Source organism: Emys orbicularis, chromosome 21, assembly GCF_028017835.1.
Source record: "Emys orbicularis isolate rEmyOrb1 chromosome 21, rEmyOrb1.hap1, whole genome shotgun sequence".
Taxonomy (NCBI): Eukaryota; Metazoa; Chordata; order Testudines; family Emydidae; genus Emys; species Emys orbicularis.
The window spans coordinates 21,075,043-21,090,342 of NC_088703.1; the positions used below are offsets into that span (position 1 = coordinate 21,075,043).

A 15,300-nucleotide genomic window follows, 5' to 3' on the forward strand; every position below is an offset into this window, starting at 1 on the left:
AGGCTCGGCCAGGGTCAGCAGCAGGACCAGCTGGGCACACCCCTGTGTGTAATCTGTTGCCCCGGGTGTAATCTGGGGGTGACAAAGGGAGGACGGGGGTGTCAGCAGCTGCTCCAAGGGGTTAGGCAGGGGGGCCTCCCAGACCCTGTCCATCCAGCTAGATGGACAGGGGCCTCCCAGACCCTTTCTGCCCCCCCGAGAGCAGAACACCACCACAGCCCCTTATGCCCATCCACCCCCTCTATCTAATCTAATCTATCCCCACCCACCCCCCTCTGTCCCGGAGCACTGGAACAGGAGGCTCAGGGGGGGCATGGCGCTCCCATTTTTTACCAGCGATAAGGGTGGGCAGATAATCTGGCAACACAAGCAGAGGGTGCAGCTGCTCATGGTGAACAAGGAACCGTCTACAAAATGATGCCTACAAAATGGCAGACACCAACCAACACTCTCATCAGGAGCAAACAAGGACACCTACTAACAAGCAAAAAGGAACAAAAAATGCGCTGGGCAGAGCATTTCAAAGAATTGCTGAACAGGGAGCCACCTGGAGAGAAAGCAAACATCCAGGAGGCAGAAGAAGAGCTTGATATGAACACAGACACCCCAACTAAGGAAGAGATCGTTCAAGCCATCAAATCCTTTAAAAATGGGAAAGCTCCTGGTAAGGATAACTTGAATGCAGAATTGTTCAAGGTAAATCCTAAATTAGCAGCATCTATCCTGGCCCCTCTGTTTACATCAGTCTGGGAAAGGGAAAAAGTGCCAGATGAGTGGACCAATGGGGTTATTTTTAGTGAAGATACCAGAGAAAGGAACTCTCTGTGACTATAATAACTGGTTGGTATCACACTTTTATCTGTGCCAAGCAAAGTGTTGTGTAAGATCCTAGTCCAGCGTACATCAGAGGCAGTTGATAGCGTTCTCAGAAAAGAGCAAGCTGGTTTTCGGAAAGGGCGTGGATGCACAGACCAGATCTTCACTCTACAAAACATAATAGAACAGTGCTTAGAATGGCAACAGCAACTCTATGTAAATTTCATAGACTCTGAGATGGCTTTTGATAGCATTCACAGGACCAGCCTATGGCGCATTCTGCAGGCATATAGAATTCCTTTCCGTATCATCAACGTCATCAAAAGCTTCTATTTCAACTTTACATGCAGTGTTGATCACAATGAGCTCAGTTTTGAAGTCAAAGCAGAAGTACGTCAGGGATGTGTCATGTCTGCAATCCTCTTCAACACTGCCATCGACCGGGTAATGCGGCGTACAACAGAAGACATGCCAAGAGGCATGAAATGGACACTCTTCTCATCCCTTGAAAACCTGGACTTTGCAGATGATGTCACTCTCCTATCACATACTCAACACCATATACAAGAAAAAACAACTCGACTCAATGGATTCAGCCAGCAAATTGAACTGAAAATCAACCACAATAAGACAGATATCATGACCTCACCATCACCAGTACGGATAGAGGATTATATTCTCACCAATGTAGAAACATTCACATACTTGGGCAGCACCATCAGCCAGGACAGTGGAACAAGCCAGAACATCCGGAACAAAATCAATAAAGCCAGGAACACCTTCAGGAGCTTAAATACAGTCTGGAAATCATCAAAATACAACACCAACACCAAACTCAAGATTTATCAGAGCTGCGTAATTTCAACACCACTTCATAGTGCAGAATGCTGGGGAATGAGAAAGTCTGACATGTCCAAACTGGCTTCATTCCATACAACCTGCCTAGAAAATTCCTCCGTATCTTTTGGCCCAGAATAATCTCAAACCAAGATCTATTGACACAGTGCAGCCAAGAGGATCTGAGCACAGTCATTGCCAGGAGGCGTTGGAGATGGATCGGTCGTGTGCTTCAGATGGAAACTGATTCCATCACCAGAGTAGCAGTAAGATGGACACCTGATGGCAAGTGAAAATGAGGCCACCCGAAAACAACATGGCCAAGAGCTGAGGAAGCCGAGCTGAAAAACCTGGGGCACAGCTGGGGAACCATTGAAAGACTTGCCCGAAACAGACAGGAGTAGAGGAGCTTCGTCACTGCCCTAAATGCCAGAGGCATAATAGGAACATGATGATGATGATGATGAAGGGCGGGCAGGAGGGGTAAATCAAGTGGGGTCAGAGCAAGATTTGGGGGATTTAGGTGCTAGGGGGTGCTGGGCTGCAGGTGGCTCAGTAGGGGGCGCTCTCCCCTGGCAGTCAGGCCTGGCCCCAATGCCCCAGTGTGGCACTATGGGGTGCTGTCTGAGTAATCATTTCCACCCCACTGCCACCCCCCGCTGTCCCTCATGGTACCATGTCACCAGCCAGACCTGGCCACACCAATGGGTCCATCTAGCCCAGCATCCCAACTCCCATGCTGGCTGATTCTGGCTGCTTCATGGGAAAGCCCAGTCCCAGTCCCCCTCCCCCATGGCCACTGATGGGCCCAGCTACCCCCAGAGGAAGCCTCCAGCCACCCCATTAGAGGCAGGTTCGTGTCTGAAGCAGGAGACTTCGCACCCCTCCCAAATCCATTGGTGAGTTTGGGGGGTAATCACTGCCCCTGAGAACAGCCTCCATCCCTCTCCCTGGGCAACCACTGGGGGAAGATGCCCCATAATCTGTGACTCAGTAGATTCCCCCCCAGCCCCGGTACCTGGCCCCGGGCTTCCTGGGTGGGTGGGAGCCGGCACCGCTCCAGGCTGGGTCAGGGCGGTTCTCCCTGCGGGAATAGAACCAGCGTCCATCAATGATCCCTCCCCCACCCTGTGACTCAGTATCGATCATCAGGGTCCTTCCCAGGTGTGTGTGTGGGGGGGATTTATGTGGCTGGGCTGGTGCCGGCTGGGCAGCCCCTGGGCCCCAACTCCTCTGTGCATCCCCTGAACAGGGGCTGCCTGGGGGAGCATCCCCCTTGGGAAAGGCCCCTGCTCTGCAGCCCCCTCTGGGGCCGGGGTCCCCCTCCCTCAGCCCCAAACCTCCAGCGGCTGCTGCTCTTCCCTGGATGGGGACCCCCTAGTGACTCCGTCCCCGCTCCCCGGCCGGGCGTCCCCTCTGCTGGGCTCATGTCTCAGGGCAGAGCCTGGCTCTGAGTGTCCCCCATTAGCACAGAGTCCCCCCAAGGTCCGGCTGAGCATGGGGTTCTGGACACTGAGCCGGGCCCCTCACCTGCTACCACCAGTTCCACGGGGTCGCTGGGCTCCGAGCAGATGGGTCGGTCAGATTTGGTGCTATATCGGCAGCTGTAGTTCCCTGCGATTCTCCAGCTCATGTTGCGAATGGGAAACTCAGCAACATCCCCATCTGGTTCCACGTCCTGCAGCGCGTTCTGGTTTCCATCTTTGTACAGAAGGAACCTCACGTTCTGGTGCCAACCCCGACACCGGACGGTCACGGCTCCCCTCAGCCCAAGCCCCCTGCTGGGGCGCAGGGAGATGGAGGGTTTTGGGTAGTAGGTCTCTGCAGTGAGAAGGAGACAGGCCGTGAGACAGTCCCCGGCACAGTCACTGCACCCCATCCTCACCGCACGGCCCCAGAGACAGGGTCCCTGGGAGAAAACCCAGCCAGAGGAACCTCTCCGAGACCCCAGAGATTCCTGGGAGCTATGCCCAAAACTACCTGAGGACCTAAATCCAGAGAACCTCTCAGTACCCGTCGATCTACTTAATGGGCCCCCCCAGTCTGTGAGCCAGGATTCCTGGGTTCTATCCCTGGCTCTGGGAGGGGAGTGGGGTCTGGTGGTTATATCGGGAGGGGCTGGGAGTCAGAGGTGCTGGGTGCTGCAGAGACATGGGGAGAAAAGCCCCCACCATAGAGCCAAGTCCTGATGATCTAACCAGACACAAGGTGCAGGAGGGATGATTATCCCCCATTCGTACAAGGGGAAATGGAGGCACAGGCAGGTTAAGTGACACCCCAAGGTCCCCTGGGGACAGAGATCCTCCCTCCCTCATCCCTCAATTTCCAGTGGCTAGGGAACACCAAAGTGACTCTGTCCCTGATCCTCGGCTGGATGTCCCCTCTGCTGGGCCCCGGGCTCAGGGTAGAGTCTAGCTCTGAACATCCCATCGGCCCAGAGACCCCCTGTGTGTCTGGCAGGCTGTAGGGCTGGGAGTGGGGATGCCAAGCCGGACCTCTCACCTGCTACAACAATCCGCACGTAATCACTGAGATCCGACCAGTTGGGCGGCTCTAATCTGGAGCGAGATCGACAGCTGAAGCTCCCTGAGTCTTCCCATCTGGCGCTGAGGATGGTGAATTCACCCCCGTCCCCAGCAGCATTCAGCTCCCGGATTTTGATTCCATCTTTATACAGAAATAACCTCCTGGCCTCGCACCGACACTGACAGCGGATGGTGACAGCTCGCCCCGGGGCGATCACCCCGCTGGGGCTGACGGAGATGGAGGGTCTGGGTGCAGGGAGCTCTGTGTTCACACACAAACAGGAGTGAGATGGGGAGACACAAACCCCTCCCTGTATGTCTGTAACCTGCCCTTAGAGCCCAGCCCCAGGGACAGCGCCAGGGGTAACAGACACCTCACTGCATCCACAGTCTGTTACTCCTGGGGCAATTCTGTGCATCTGCAGATGCACTAGGGTTGCCAATTTTGGTTGGATGTATTCCTGGAGATTTCATCACATGACTTAATCTTTAATTAAAGATTGGAGGGTTGGCAACCCTAGGATGCACAGAATTCATCTGTGCTGCATAATTGTGTTTATTCTCCACAGAAAATACATTCTGCCGAAAACGAGCTGCTGATCTGTATTTTGCCCACCAGAGGCCGCTGTGGCGCCAGAGCAGCCAGCAGCATGAACACAGCCGCTGTTCTGGGGCCACAGCGGACCCTGGTGGGGAAAAGGCAGAACTGCAGCACTTCTGGGGCAGAATGTATTTTCTGTGGGGAAAACAATTCTCTGCCTGCCCCGTGCTGCAGAATTCCCCCAGGAGCAGAAGTTCATCACAGCACCTGGCCCCAGAGCCAGGTTAGGGCAGAGTGGGGCACCCAGGGCTGCTGGGGGGTCAGGCTGGGGCTCAGGAGCTAGTGAGGTGACAGCGTTGAGTCTGGGGACGGGGGAGGGGGCTGCAGGGACACATGGGGACGGGGGTTGCTGGGACAGGGGCTGATGTGCCTGACTGAATGGGAGAGACTTGAGGCAGCCAGGATCTGCATGGGGGAGGCTTCCCAGCTCCCTTACAATCCCCCCTCCAAAAAAAACCCCACCTCCCACTCACACCCACCACCTTCCAGGTTTACTCCCAGGCTCCTTCCCTCTCCCTCAGCTCCTCCGTTACCCCTGATGCCCCCAAGCCTTTGCACTGCTTCTGACAGGTGCAGGAAATACAGTTCTGTCATGTAAATTAAATGAATTACTCAACATTCTCTGTTAATATGCCTAGTGAGGAAACTATTTTTTTTTAAATTACCAGAATCTATTTTTTTAGTCTGTATTATTACATACACACTCGCTGACAGATATTTTGAAATAACTGATGAAAATAATAGAAACTGGTATGATTATATTGTGTTATTTTGACAAATAAAATTTTCAGAATTCTCAGATATTGTGTGCAGAATTTTTTATTTTTTAGCGCAGAATTCCCCCAGGAGTATACAGTTGTCCAGGCTGGTGGGAAATGAATTCAGGACCAGGGGTGGTGCCGGCTGGGCAGCCCCTGGGCCCCGAATCCTCTGTGCGTCCCCAGAGCGGAGGCAGCCTAGGGGAGCATCCCCCTGGGAAAGGCCCCTGCTCTGCAGCTCCCCCTGGGGGCAGGGATCCCCCATCCCTGAATCTCCAGTGGCTGCTACTCTTGTTACCTCAAAGGGGAGCCATGGTAAGTCTAAATGTATCACGATGTCGGTATCGAGATGTAAAACAAGCCCCTTTTACTCAGAAGAGCAGAGCCGCCCTCTGCCGTGTCTGTCAGCGGCAGACTGGTGTACAGGTCTCCCTCCCTCTTCCCCATGTGCAGTGCAAATAATAAAAACTGGCAATAAGTAAAAACAACAGGTAAGTGTATCGGGGGGATAAATTTACAAATCAGGGAAGGGGTAATTGTGAATAAACAGCAACTAGCTAAACAATACAAGACAGTGAAACAGACGCTTTAAAACAGGAGCATGAAGCTCAGGCCCAAAATATGTCGCCCTGGCAACAACACATATAACCCCCCAACCCCCTATTTCTCTCCCTATGTGGTCAGCACGTCAGTGGCGGCGGCGAAGTCCAGGACCTGCACTCGCTGGGTAACTGGAACCCGTGGAGGAGGAGCACTGGGGAGTCCCTCGATGGATGTCTCGGGGGGAAGAAGCAGCCCGACACCCTCTGGTGATGTTGTGCCCAGGAACACAGGTGCGATGGAACGTCTCCTTCCCTTTCTCTTCACCTCAGGAACGGTGGTGCCCTCCCACGGTGAACGGGTGCTGTGAATCGTGCATGCACAGTCACCGGGATGGACTGGCCGCTTGTCAGTGAGTTCAGTCCCTTTATGCCTTTAGTGGCGGGAAAATATGGCACAGTCCCAGCAAAGGCGGGAAACTGTCTGAGGTAAAATTGTCCTTGGAGTTGCCAGTGGCGGGAAAAACCAGTTGGATCCACTTATGACTGGGCCATGATAATAGTAAACAACAAGATGGCGGTCACAAGATGGCAGCTCAAACTCCATCTTGGATTGCTGCTATATCTTTACAAACTACATATTGGATTTAATATATACATATTTTAACAGATTATAACACTATAACAAAACACACCCAACACTCTCCCCTGGCTGGGGAACCTCCACTGACTCTGTCCCCAGTACCCGGCCAGGCGTCCCCTCTGCTGGGCCCAGGGCAGAGCTTGGCTCTGAACGTCCCACCAGGGCAAGACCCCCTGAAGGTCGGTCTGGGTGTGGGGCTGGGAGAGGGGATGCTGTAGCTCCCTCCGTATCTCTGGCTCACACTGCGAAAGGGAAACTCAGCCACATCCCCCGCAGGGTCCATTTCACACCGTGTGTCCAGCTATCCTGCTTTATTCAGAAGGACCCTCGCTCCCCGGCACCGAAACTCACACCGAATGGTCACATCTCCTCCCGGGGCGACCCGCGCACTGGGGCGCAGGGAGATGTTGGGTTTGGGGTAGCTGGGCTGTGCAAGCAGGAGGAGACAGGCCGTGAGACACAGACCCTGGCACGGTCACTGCGCCCCGTCCCCACAGCCCGGCCCCAGTGATGAGGCCGATACAGGGGCTACAGGGAGAGAGTCTCCTGGATGCTTTTCCCCCGAATCCAAGACCGAGAGAGCTGGGCTAATGACACGAGAGACACGGGTTCCCCCCACCCCTCAGCAGGGCAATGGCACGGATCCATCTACAAGGAGCCAATGGAGGGGTGGCTGAGGCAGGGCAAGGAGAGGCCGAGGGGACCTAGAGGCCAATTGCATTTTATCTCCATCAGCTTGGGAAGGAGAAATCAGTTCAGTGGGGAATGATCACAAGTGAATCAGAGTTTGCTGGTGTAGCAGGAACTGCTGTGTAGGGTCACACTGGGAACTATTACTGAGCTCGCCTGTACAGTAACTTCCATTGGCTGAATTAAACCCACTGCCTGGGCAACAATTTACATTCATGGAGCACCAGGATGTGGAGTTAGAACGTACCAGGCACTAGGCCAGAACCCCACCGCTCTACGGTCCCTTCGCGGCTTCTCTGATTGCAGCCTCAGTACATCCCGAGTTTGCAGGTTTTAGGACGGTTCACTGCAGCTTGAGCCATACTCTTGCACGGTCTCTGTTGGTTGTTCTGAGCAGAGTGACCAAATATCCCGATTTTATAGGGACAGTCCCGATATTCAAGGTTTGTTTTATATACGCGCCTAAAACCCTCCACTCCCTGTCCCAACTTCTCACCCTTGCTATCTGGTCACCCTAGTTCTGAGTTCCAGCTCAAATCAAGACAGCTAGTCCTCCCTGCCAGCTCTGTGCCTGGCGCCCTTCAATGATATAGCTCGGCCACCGGGGTTCCTATCCACTGGCTCTCCGCTCGCTGGGTTCCTTCATTTCTGGTGCCGGTTGCTACTTCACTGGCTGCTGGTGTCTCTCTCCAGGGGCTGGGCAGCCTCCCTCCAAACTCTACCAGCCATTTCCACCAGGAGCACTCTGGGCTGTGGGGAGCTGCTGCCTGCTGTCCCATCTGTTTTCTTTCTCATCCTACTTCAGCTGCCGAGAAATCCTTGGGGTTCTCCCCACCTCAGCTGTTTTGTGGCTGTTTTTGAGGTGTCCCCCCTCCCTCAGCCCCAAATCTCCAGCTGCTCCTTATCCCAGCTGGGAACCCCCCAGTGACTCCATCCCCGCTCCCCAGCCAGGAGTCCCCCCTGCTTGGCCTAGGGCTCAGGGCAGAGCTTGGCTCTGAGCACCGAGATCCCCTGAGGGTCTGGCAGGGTGTGGGGCTGGGAGCGGGGATGCCAAGGTGGGCCCTCACCTGCTATCACCGGTTCCATGGGGTCGCTGGGCTCTGACCACATGGGCGGGTCTGATTTGGTGCTATATCGGCAGTGGTAACTTCCTGCGTCTCTCCAGCTCACGTTGCAGATGGGAAACTCAGACACGTCCCCAGCAGGCTCCATGTCCTGCCACACGTTCGTGTTTCCAACGTAGTACAGAAGGAACCTCATGTTCTCGTGCCAACCCCAACACCGGACGGTCACGGCTCCCCCCACGGCGACCCCCCTGCTGGGGCTCAGGGAGCTGGAGTGTTTGCGGAAGATGAGCTCTGCAGTGAGAAGGAGACAGGCTGTGAGACAGACCCCGGCACAGTCACTGCGCCCTGTCCTCATCGCACGGTCCCAGAGACAGGGCCCCTGGGAGAAAACCCAGACAGAGGAACCACTCTGAGATCCCAGATTCCTGGGAGCTACCCCCGAAACTGCCCGAGGACCTAAACCCAGAGCACCCCTCTGTACCCATCTATCTACTTAATGGGCCCCCCCAGCCCAGTGTCCCCATCCCCGACCCTCCATGGGCCCATCTAGCCAGTATCTCCCCCAGATGAGTACACAGCAGCCACCAGTAGCTGCTGCATCTCTGGGTCCCCGTAGCACTGGTAAGACTGCGACTGGAATACTCTGTACAGTTCTGGTGTCTGTGTTTTAAAAAGGACGGTGAAAAATTGGAGGGGGGGGGCATAAAAGAGCCATAAAAATCATGTGAGAGCTCGAGAATGAGGCTTAAAGTGAGATATTTCAGGGGCTCGATCTCATTTCGCTGTGGAAGAAGATTGAGAGGTGATTTGATTACGGTGGAGAAGTACCTTCCTGGAGAGAAAATAACGAGTCCCAAAGTGCTCTTCAATCGAGCCGCAAAAGACAGAACAAGAACCAGCGTCTGTCAGCTGAAGCCAGAGACATTCAAATGAGAAGCCCGGCACCAATTTTTAACTGTGAGGGTGATTAACCACTCGAACAAATTACCAGGGGAAGTGGTGGATTCTCTGTTTCCTGATGTCCTCACATCACAACTGGGTGTCTGTCTGGAAGGCGTGTTTTAGTGAAACACAAGCTATTGCGCTTAATATGGGGGTGTTGCCGGCCCAGAGGGCCCCAAGGGGGCAACAGGGTTCGTTGCCCGGTGTGCGTCGCACCAATAGACACACCAGGGTGGAGAAGCAAACCAAATTTATTCGAGATCTCGAAAAGGCACTCAGGAGACCAGCATGTCTCAAATCAGAAGCGCAGCAAATACAAGCAAGTTTCCCATTTTATATTCCAAGCATTTAGGCTGTGAGCATGGAGGTAGATTAAAGTTCACAAGATGGAGTTACTGTGGCTCACATAGACCCAGAGCAGGGGAGTTTCATCGGCACTTATGGCCTTCCACCCCCCACCCCACCCCCGAGTTACCTGGTAGCTATGCCTAGTGATGCCAACAGGGGTAAGTGTGTGAAACTTCCTGGCCAATAGACACACCAGGGTGGAGAAGCAAACCAAATTTATTCGAGATCTCGAAAAGGCACTCAGGAGACCAGCATGTCTCAAATCAGAAGCGCAGCAAATACAAGCAAGTTTCCCATTTTATATTCCAAGCATTTAGGCTGTGAGCATGGAGGTAGGTTAAAGGTCACAAGATGGAGTTACTGTGGCTCACTTAGACCCAGAGCAGGGGAGTTTCATCGGCACTTATGGCCTTCCACCCCCCCCCCCCCCCCGAGTTACCTGGTAGCTATGCCTAGTGACGCCAACAGGGGTAAGTGTGTGAAACTTCCTGGCCAATAGACACACCAGGGTGGAGAAGCAAACCAAATTTATTCGAGATCTCGAAAAGGCACTCAGGAGACCAGCATGTCTCAAATCAGAAGCGCAGCAAATACAAGCAAGTTTCCCATTTTATATTCCAAGCATTTAGGCTGTGGGCATGGAGGTAGGTTAAAGTTCACAAGATGGAGTTACTGTGGCTCACTTAGACCCAGAGCAGGGGAGTTTCATCGGCACTTATGGCCTTCCACCCCCGCCCCCCCCGAGTTACCTGGTAGTTATGCCTAGTGACGCCAACAGGGGTAAGTGTGTGAAACTTCCTGGCCTGTGAAATCCAGGTCAGATTAGGAGATCAAATAGTGGCCACGTCAGGCCTAAAAATCTCTGAATCTATGAAGTGTGCGGGGGGAGGAACAGATCCTGCTGTTTTACTCTTTCGCCTGCTTGTTCCCTAGAATCAATAGTGAGCAGTGGGGTGATTTGGGGGAGCAGCTGAGACACCCAAACAGGCTGGCCAGGGGCAGACACCAGCCCTGCAAGGGAGAGGTGGGCGTGGCAGTGACTTCACAAGGGCCTTGGGCAGGAACTCAGCCTATTGGGCAAAGGTGGTGAGGCGGCTGTGACCTCACAGAGCTCCCTTGACATCAGACATGCAGTACGGGGGGCAGGGCAGGGGGAACCTCGGAGACCCCTGTGGCCTTGCTGCAGCAAGCCTCCTTCTCGCCGTCTCTCCTGGAGGATTTGCGTTAACGCACCTGAGTGCTAAGGAGGAGCTTCTGTGGGAGTTTTCTCCTTTCCAGCTTGATTCTATAGAAAGCCGACACCCCCTGTGGAGAAGGTAAGATTCTCAGTGAGGGTTGGAACATTTCAGTCTGATCCAAACTTTGCCAGCCGAGTGCTGGGCTCAGAAAACACAAGGTAAGTTGGCAGGAAAATGTCCCACCTAGGAATCCGCCCCTTAATACCTGGGTAACTAATAGGTCTCAAAATGTAATTGTAAATGAGGAATGATTATCGGACAGGTGTCTTCCTAGTAGGGTCCTTGGCCCTACACGATTTAACATTTTGATCAGTGACTTGGAAGCAAATATAAAATCATCTCTGATAAAACCTGCAGATGACAGACAGATTGCGGGAGTGGTAAATAACAAACCGGACACATCATTGATACAGAGCCACCTGGATTGTTTGGGAAGCTGAGCACAAGCAACATACCTGTTACTTTGTCCAAATGTAAAGTTTACCTCTAGGAACAAAACATCTAGGCTATATGTACAAGGGGGGGGGCTCTATCCTGGGAAGCAGAGACCCTGAAAAATCTTGGGGTCATGTTTGCTAATCAGCTGACCAGGAGCTCCCAGCTGGACACTTTGGCCGAAACGGCAAATGCGCTGTTTGGATGCCTACACAGCAGAATCTCAGCTAGAAGTGGAGAGGTGTATTTGGCACTGGTGTGACCCCTACTGGAATATTGTGTCCAGTTCTGGTGTCCACAATTTGAGACGGATGCCAATAAATTGGAGAGGGTTCAGAGAAGAGCCACAAGAATGATTAAAGGATTAGAAAACCTGCCTGATAATGACAGACTCCAGGACCTCAGTCTATTTAGCTGAACAAAGAGACGGTTAAGGGATGAGCTTAAGGGAACAAATATTTGTTAATGGGCTCTTCACTTTAGCAGACACAGGGATAAGAAGATCCAATGGCTGCAAGTTGAAGCCAGACAAATTCAGACTGGAAATAAGGGGAACATTTTTAACTGACAGGGTTTGGAACAATTTACCCAGGGTTCTGATGGATCCTCTATAACTGGCATTTTTAAAATCAAGATGGGATGTTTTTCTAATAAATCTGCTCTAATTCAAACAGGAATTATTTTGAGAGATGTTCCATGGCCCATGTAATACAGAAGGTCGGACGAGATGATCAGAGTGGATCTTTCTGGCCTTGGAATCTATGATTCACTGGAGCCTTTGGAATTTGTCCTTTTTCGCTTGCCTTTACCTCCCTTCCTCTTGTCTTTTCTTTTCTTTTTTCTTGTCCTATTTCTTCTCTCTGCTGCTCGTCTTCCTGACATCCTTGTGAGAGGCCCTCGCAAAGAGGTGGGGCGGGAATCGTGTGCTGATGGTGATCTCCCCCAGAATGATCTCCCCCGGGGACTGATGCGGTCGTCTGCCCGTCTGTTCCCTTGCTCAGCTCCCAGCCCTGGAGAGTCTCCACACGGATGGGCTGAGCTTGGGGTTCTCACTGAGTTAACAGGGAGGAGACTCAGGTCCCTGTTGGCTGAGTGCAGCGAGGCCGAATGCTCAGTTCAATGGCATTTCTTTGTCTTTCTCTAACACAATAATTTTTGAAGACAACGTTAAATTGATTCCAAAATTTCTAGGCATCGGTGGGAAGAACCTTGTTGGTTTTGGTGACAAGTGGAAAACAGCAGCACCAGAAAAGCCTGATTTTCTGCACCATCTCCATTAAATTGGTGCGGTAGGCAAAGGCGCTTTGTGACATCAGAGTTAACTCAGCCAGTCAGTGCTAACTCTTTCCAGGTGATTTGCATAATTCAACCCCATTGGTTAAAATGAGTCAACCTGCGGGTTTCAATGGGGAGAGATGACCCAGGCAGGTGGCAGGGTGAGGATTTAAGATCAGGGTTAGTGGAGTGAGTGAGTGATGGGCGGGTTGCTGAGTTATGGTCGATGTCACAAGGTTACTGCTCAGCTCCTCTGTCTGCAGCGCCACATGGGCACCGACTGCCAAGGGGAAGTTTTTGTTGGTCTGAAACTTCTAAAACCAGAAGAACAGACGAGGAATGGCTCAGACGATTTGACAATAAACTGTAGGGTTTGGGGCATTGACCGTGCAATTGTTACTGGTTCAGGGACGGAAACTGGGCCTACAGAAACAAACAAGTGTCTGACCCTCTAGTTAGTCTCTTTTAAGATTCAGTAAATAATTTTCAATGAATTATTGATATGATGAATTTTGCTGCCTTCTCTCCTATAACCGAATATGAGCCGTTTATGATTAGCTTGAATGTGGAAGTTCTTTAAAATCAGGGTGAATAAAAAGGATTTTTTTCAAAAACGAAAAGCCACAAAATGGATTTTAAAAAAGTTGGATTAAATTTAAATTAAAAACAGGGGGTTTTTTGGTTTTTTTTTTAAACAAGACTATTGGGGATTATATTTGAAATTATGACAATCCATGTTAATACCTAAATTTGCTCTAGTTTACTCCATGTTTGCTCCCAGTTTTAATGGAAGTCAAACCACTGAATTCGTGGAAGTCGTTGGCTCAGCACCTGGAACCAGAGTTTGTTGAAAGGGTAAAACCAGCTTTTGACAGCAGTAGCCTCTTCTGCACGAACAGAAAGAATATTTTCTTCATCTCAGTGTATTCAGCTAATTCAGTTCAATGACACGTTCATTCAAATTTCAGATACTGACGGGGAGTTGAGAAAGCAGGAAAGCTTCTTTTCCTCTTCCAATCTATGAATAAACACTACATGTGTGTGTGTGTGTGGGGGGGGGGGGGGAAATCAGATCTATTAGTTCTAATATCCGAGAGATACGATGACCAGAAACAATCAGTTCATTTCATTAATTGCAGATATTGCATTACATCAGTTAGGTTCAAATGAAAAATACATTTCGGTACACTTTTTTTTAATGTATTCAGCACATTTAAGGTAGTTTTATTTAATTAATAAACATATTGAAAATGCTGTTTCTGTGCATTTTTGAGTGCATTTGAATTTCCATCCAAACAGAGCTTGGACAAATCAGAAGCAAAAAAATCATCCTCATCTAGGAAATAAATGCATCTTTTGCCATTTTCCAACATGATAAAAAGGTCAAAATTAGACTGAAGAAATGTAAATTACTCTATATAACTGCTTAAATAAATGTGCATAGATATACTTTACCATCATGGTTAGCAAAAGAAAAAAGCACCAAATGTAGTGTAAAGACTATATTTAGTTGCAAATCAACCTTTCTAATGGCTATCAACTAATGAGAAACAGCCTATCATTAGGAAAATAACTAAAAAGTACAACTGTAAAACATGATTAAAATCAATGGTTTAAGTCAATCCACCCTGATCTCTAGTTCTGGGATTCTGAGTTTTGGAGGCCAGACTGAGATCCTCATTGACTAGGAACAGCCAGGAACCCAGGAACAAAGTCTAGTCCTGTTAGCAGCCAGGCTCTAAATCCAAGGAACAATTGAAGGCCGTAGGAGACTGAGGGACACTGAGAATTTCCAACCGTTGATTCCAAACCCAAAGATGTGACATTGGCTTTGGATGGGGGAGAAGCAGGAAATCACTAGGGATTCTGCCCCAAACAACAATCACCCACTATCCTTTGGAGCTCAAAGGTTTCTAACGCTCATGACCTACTCAAATCGCACTACTGTTAGGAGTTAGAGAAGTGTCTCTATCCCGAACAGAGGTGGTGGAAATAGAGGTAAGAAGCAAGAGGTGGTTACACAGCAAGGCCACGGCAGAGACAGAAAGAGAAGCATAAGAAAAAGCATTGATCAAAAATGTTCTGCATTTAAATCTGAGTTCTTAAACAAAGGAAATATTATCTGTAGTTAGTGAACTGAATTGATACCTTCTGGTCACCATGTCCTTTGAGATGTACGGACTGGCAGATCTCATGCCCTCACACCTCGTTTTTATTCATAGATTGAAGGAAGAAAACAAGTTTACCTGCTTGGTCAACTCCCCAGGGGTTTCTTAAATCCAGTGAATTTGTCATTGAACTGAAGTAGCTGAATAAACTGAAAAGAAGAAAATCTTCTTTCTGTGCTTTCAAAGGAGGCTACTGCTGTCTAAAGCTGTTTTAGCTCTTCAATCATTCTGGTTCTAGGGGCTTCAGTGGTTTGACTGTCCTTAAAACTTGGCAGTAAACATGTACTGCTTAATGTTGGGGGGGTTTTCCTCTCTCTTTAAATTGTTTTAAGAGATTATAATCAGGTTAGGATTTAACATAGGTTGTCAATTTCAAATTTAATTTTCAGCAGCATTAGTTTAACAAACAAACCTGTGG

At 50.5% G+C, this 15,300-nt stretch overlaps 1 protein-coding gene across 1 annotated transcript in view; it reads right to left on the reverse strand.

Moving 5' to 3' along the window:
• The window catches only part of LOC135893093 (leukocyte immunoglobulin-like receptor subfamily A member 6), a 34,244-nt gene extending 25,575 nt beyond the window's left edge, over positions 1 to 8,669 (reverse strand). The window contains exons 1-4 of the mRNA XM_065420879.1: positions 8,487 to 8,669; positions 7,073 to 7,146; positions 4,156 to 4,424; positions 3,184 to 3,474 (exon numbers count right to left, since the gene is read on the reverse strand). Of these exons, the coding sequence (XP_065276951.1) occupies positions 3,184 to 3,474; positions 4,156 to 4,424; positions 7,073 to 7,146; positions 8,487 to 8,669 (817 nt within the window). The remainder of the gene's footprint in view (positions 1 to 3,183; positions 3,475 to 4,155; positions 4,425 to 7,072; positions 7,147 to 8,486) is intronic.
• Positions 8,670 to 15,300: the final 6,631 nt, after the last annotated feature.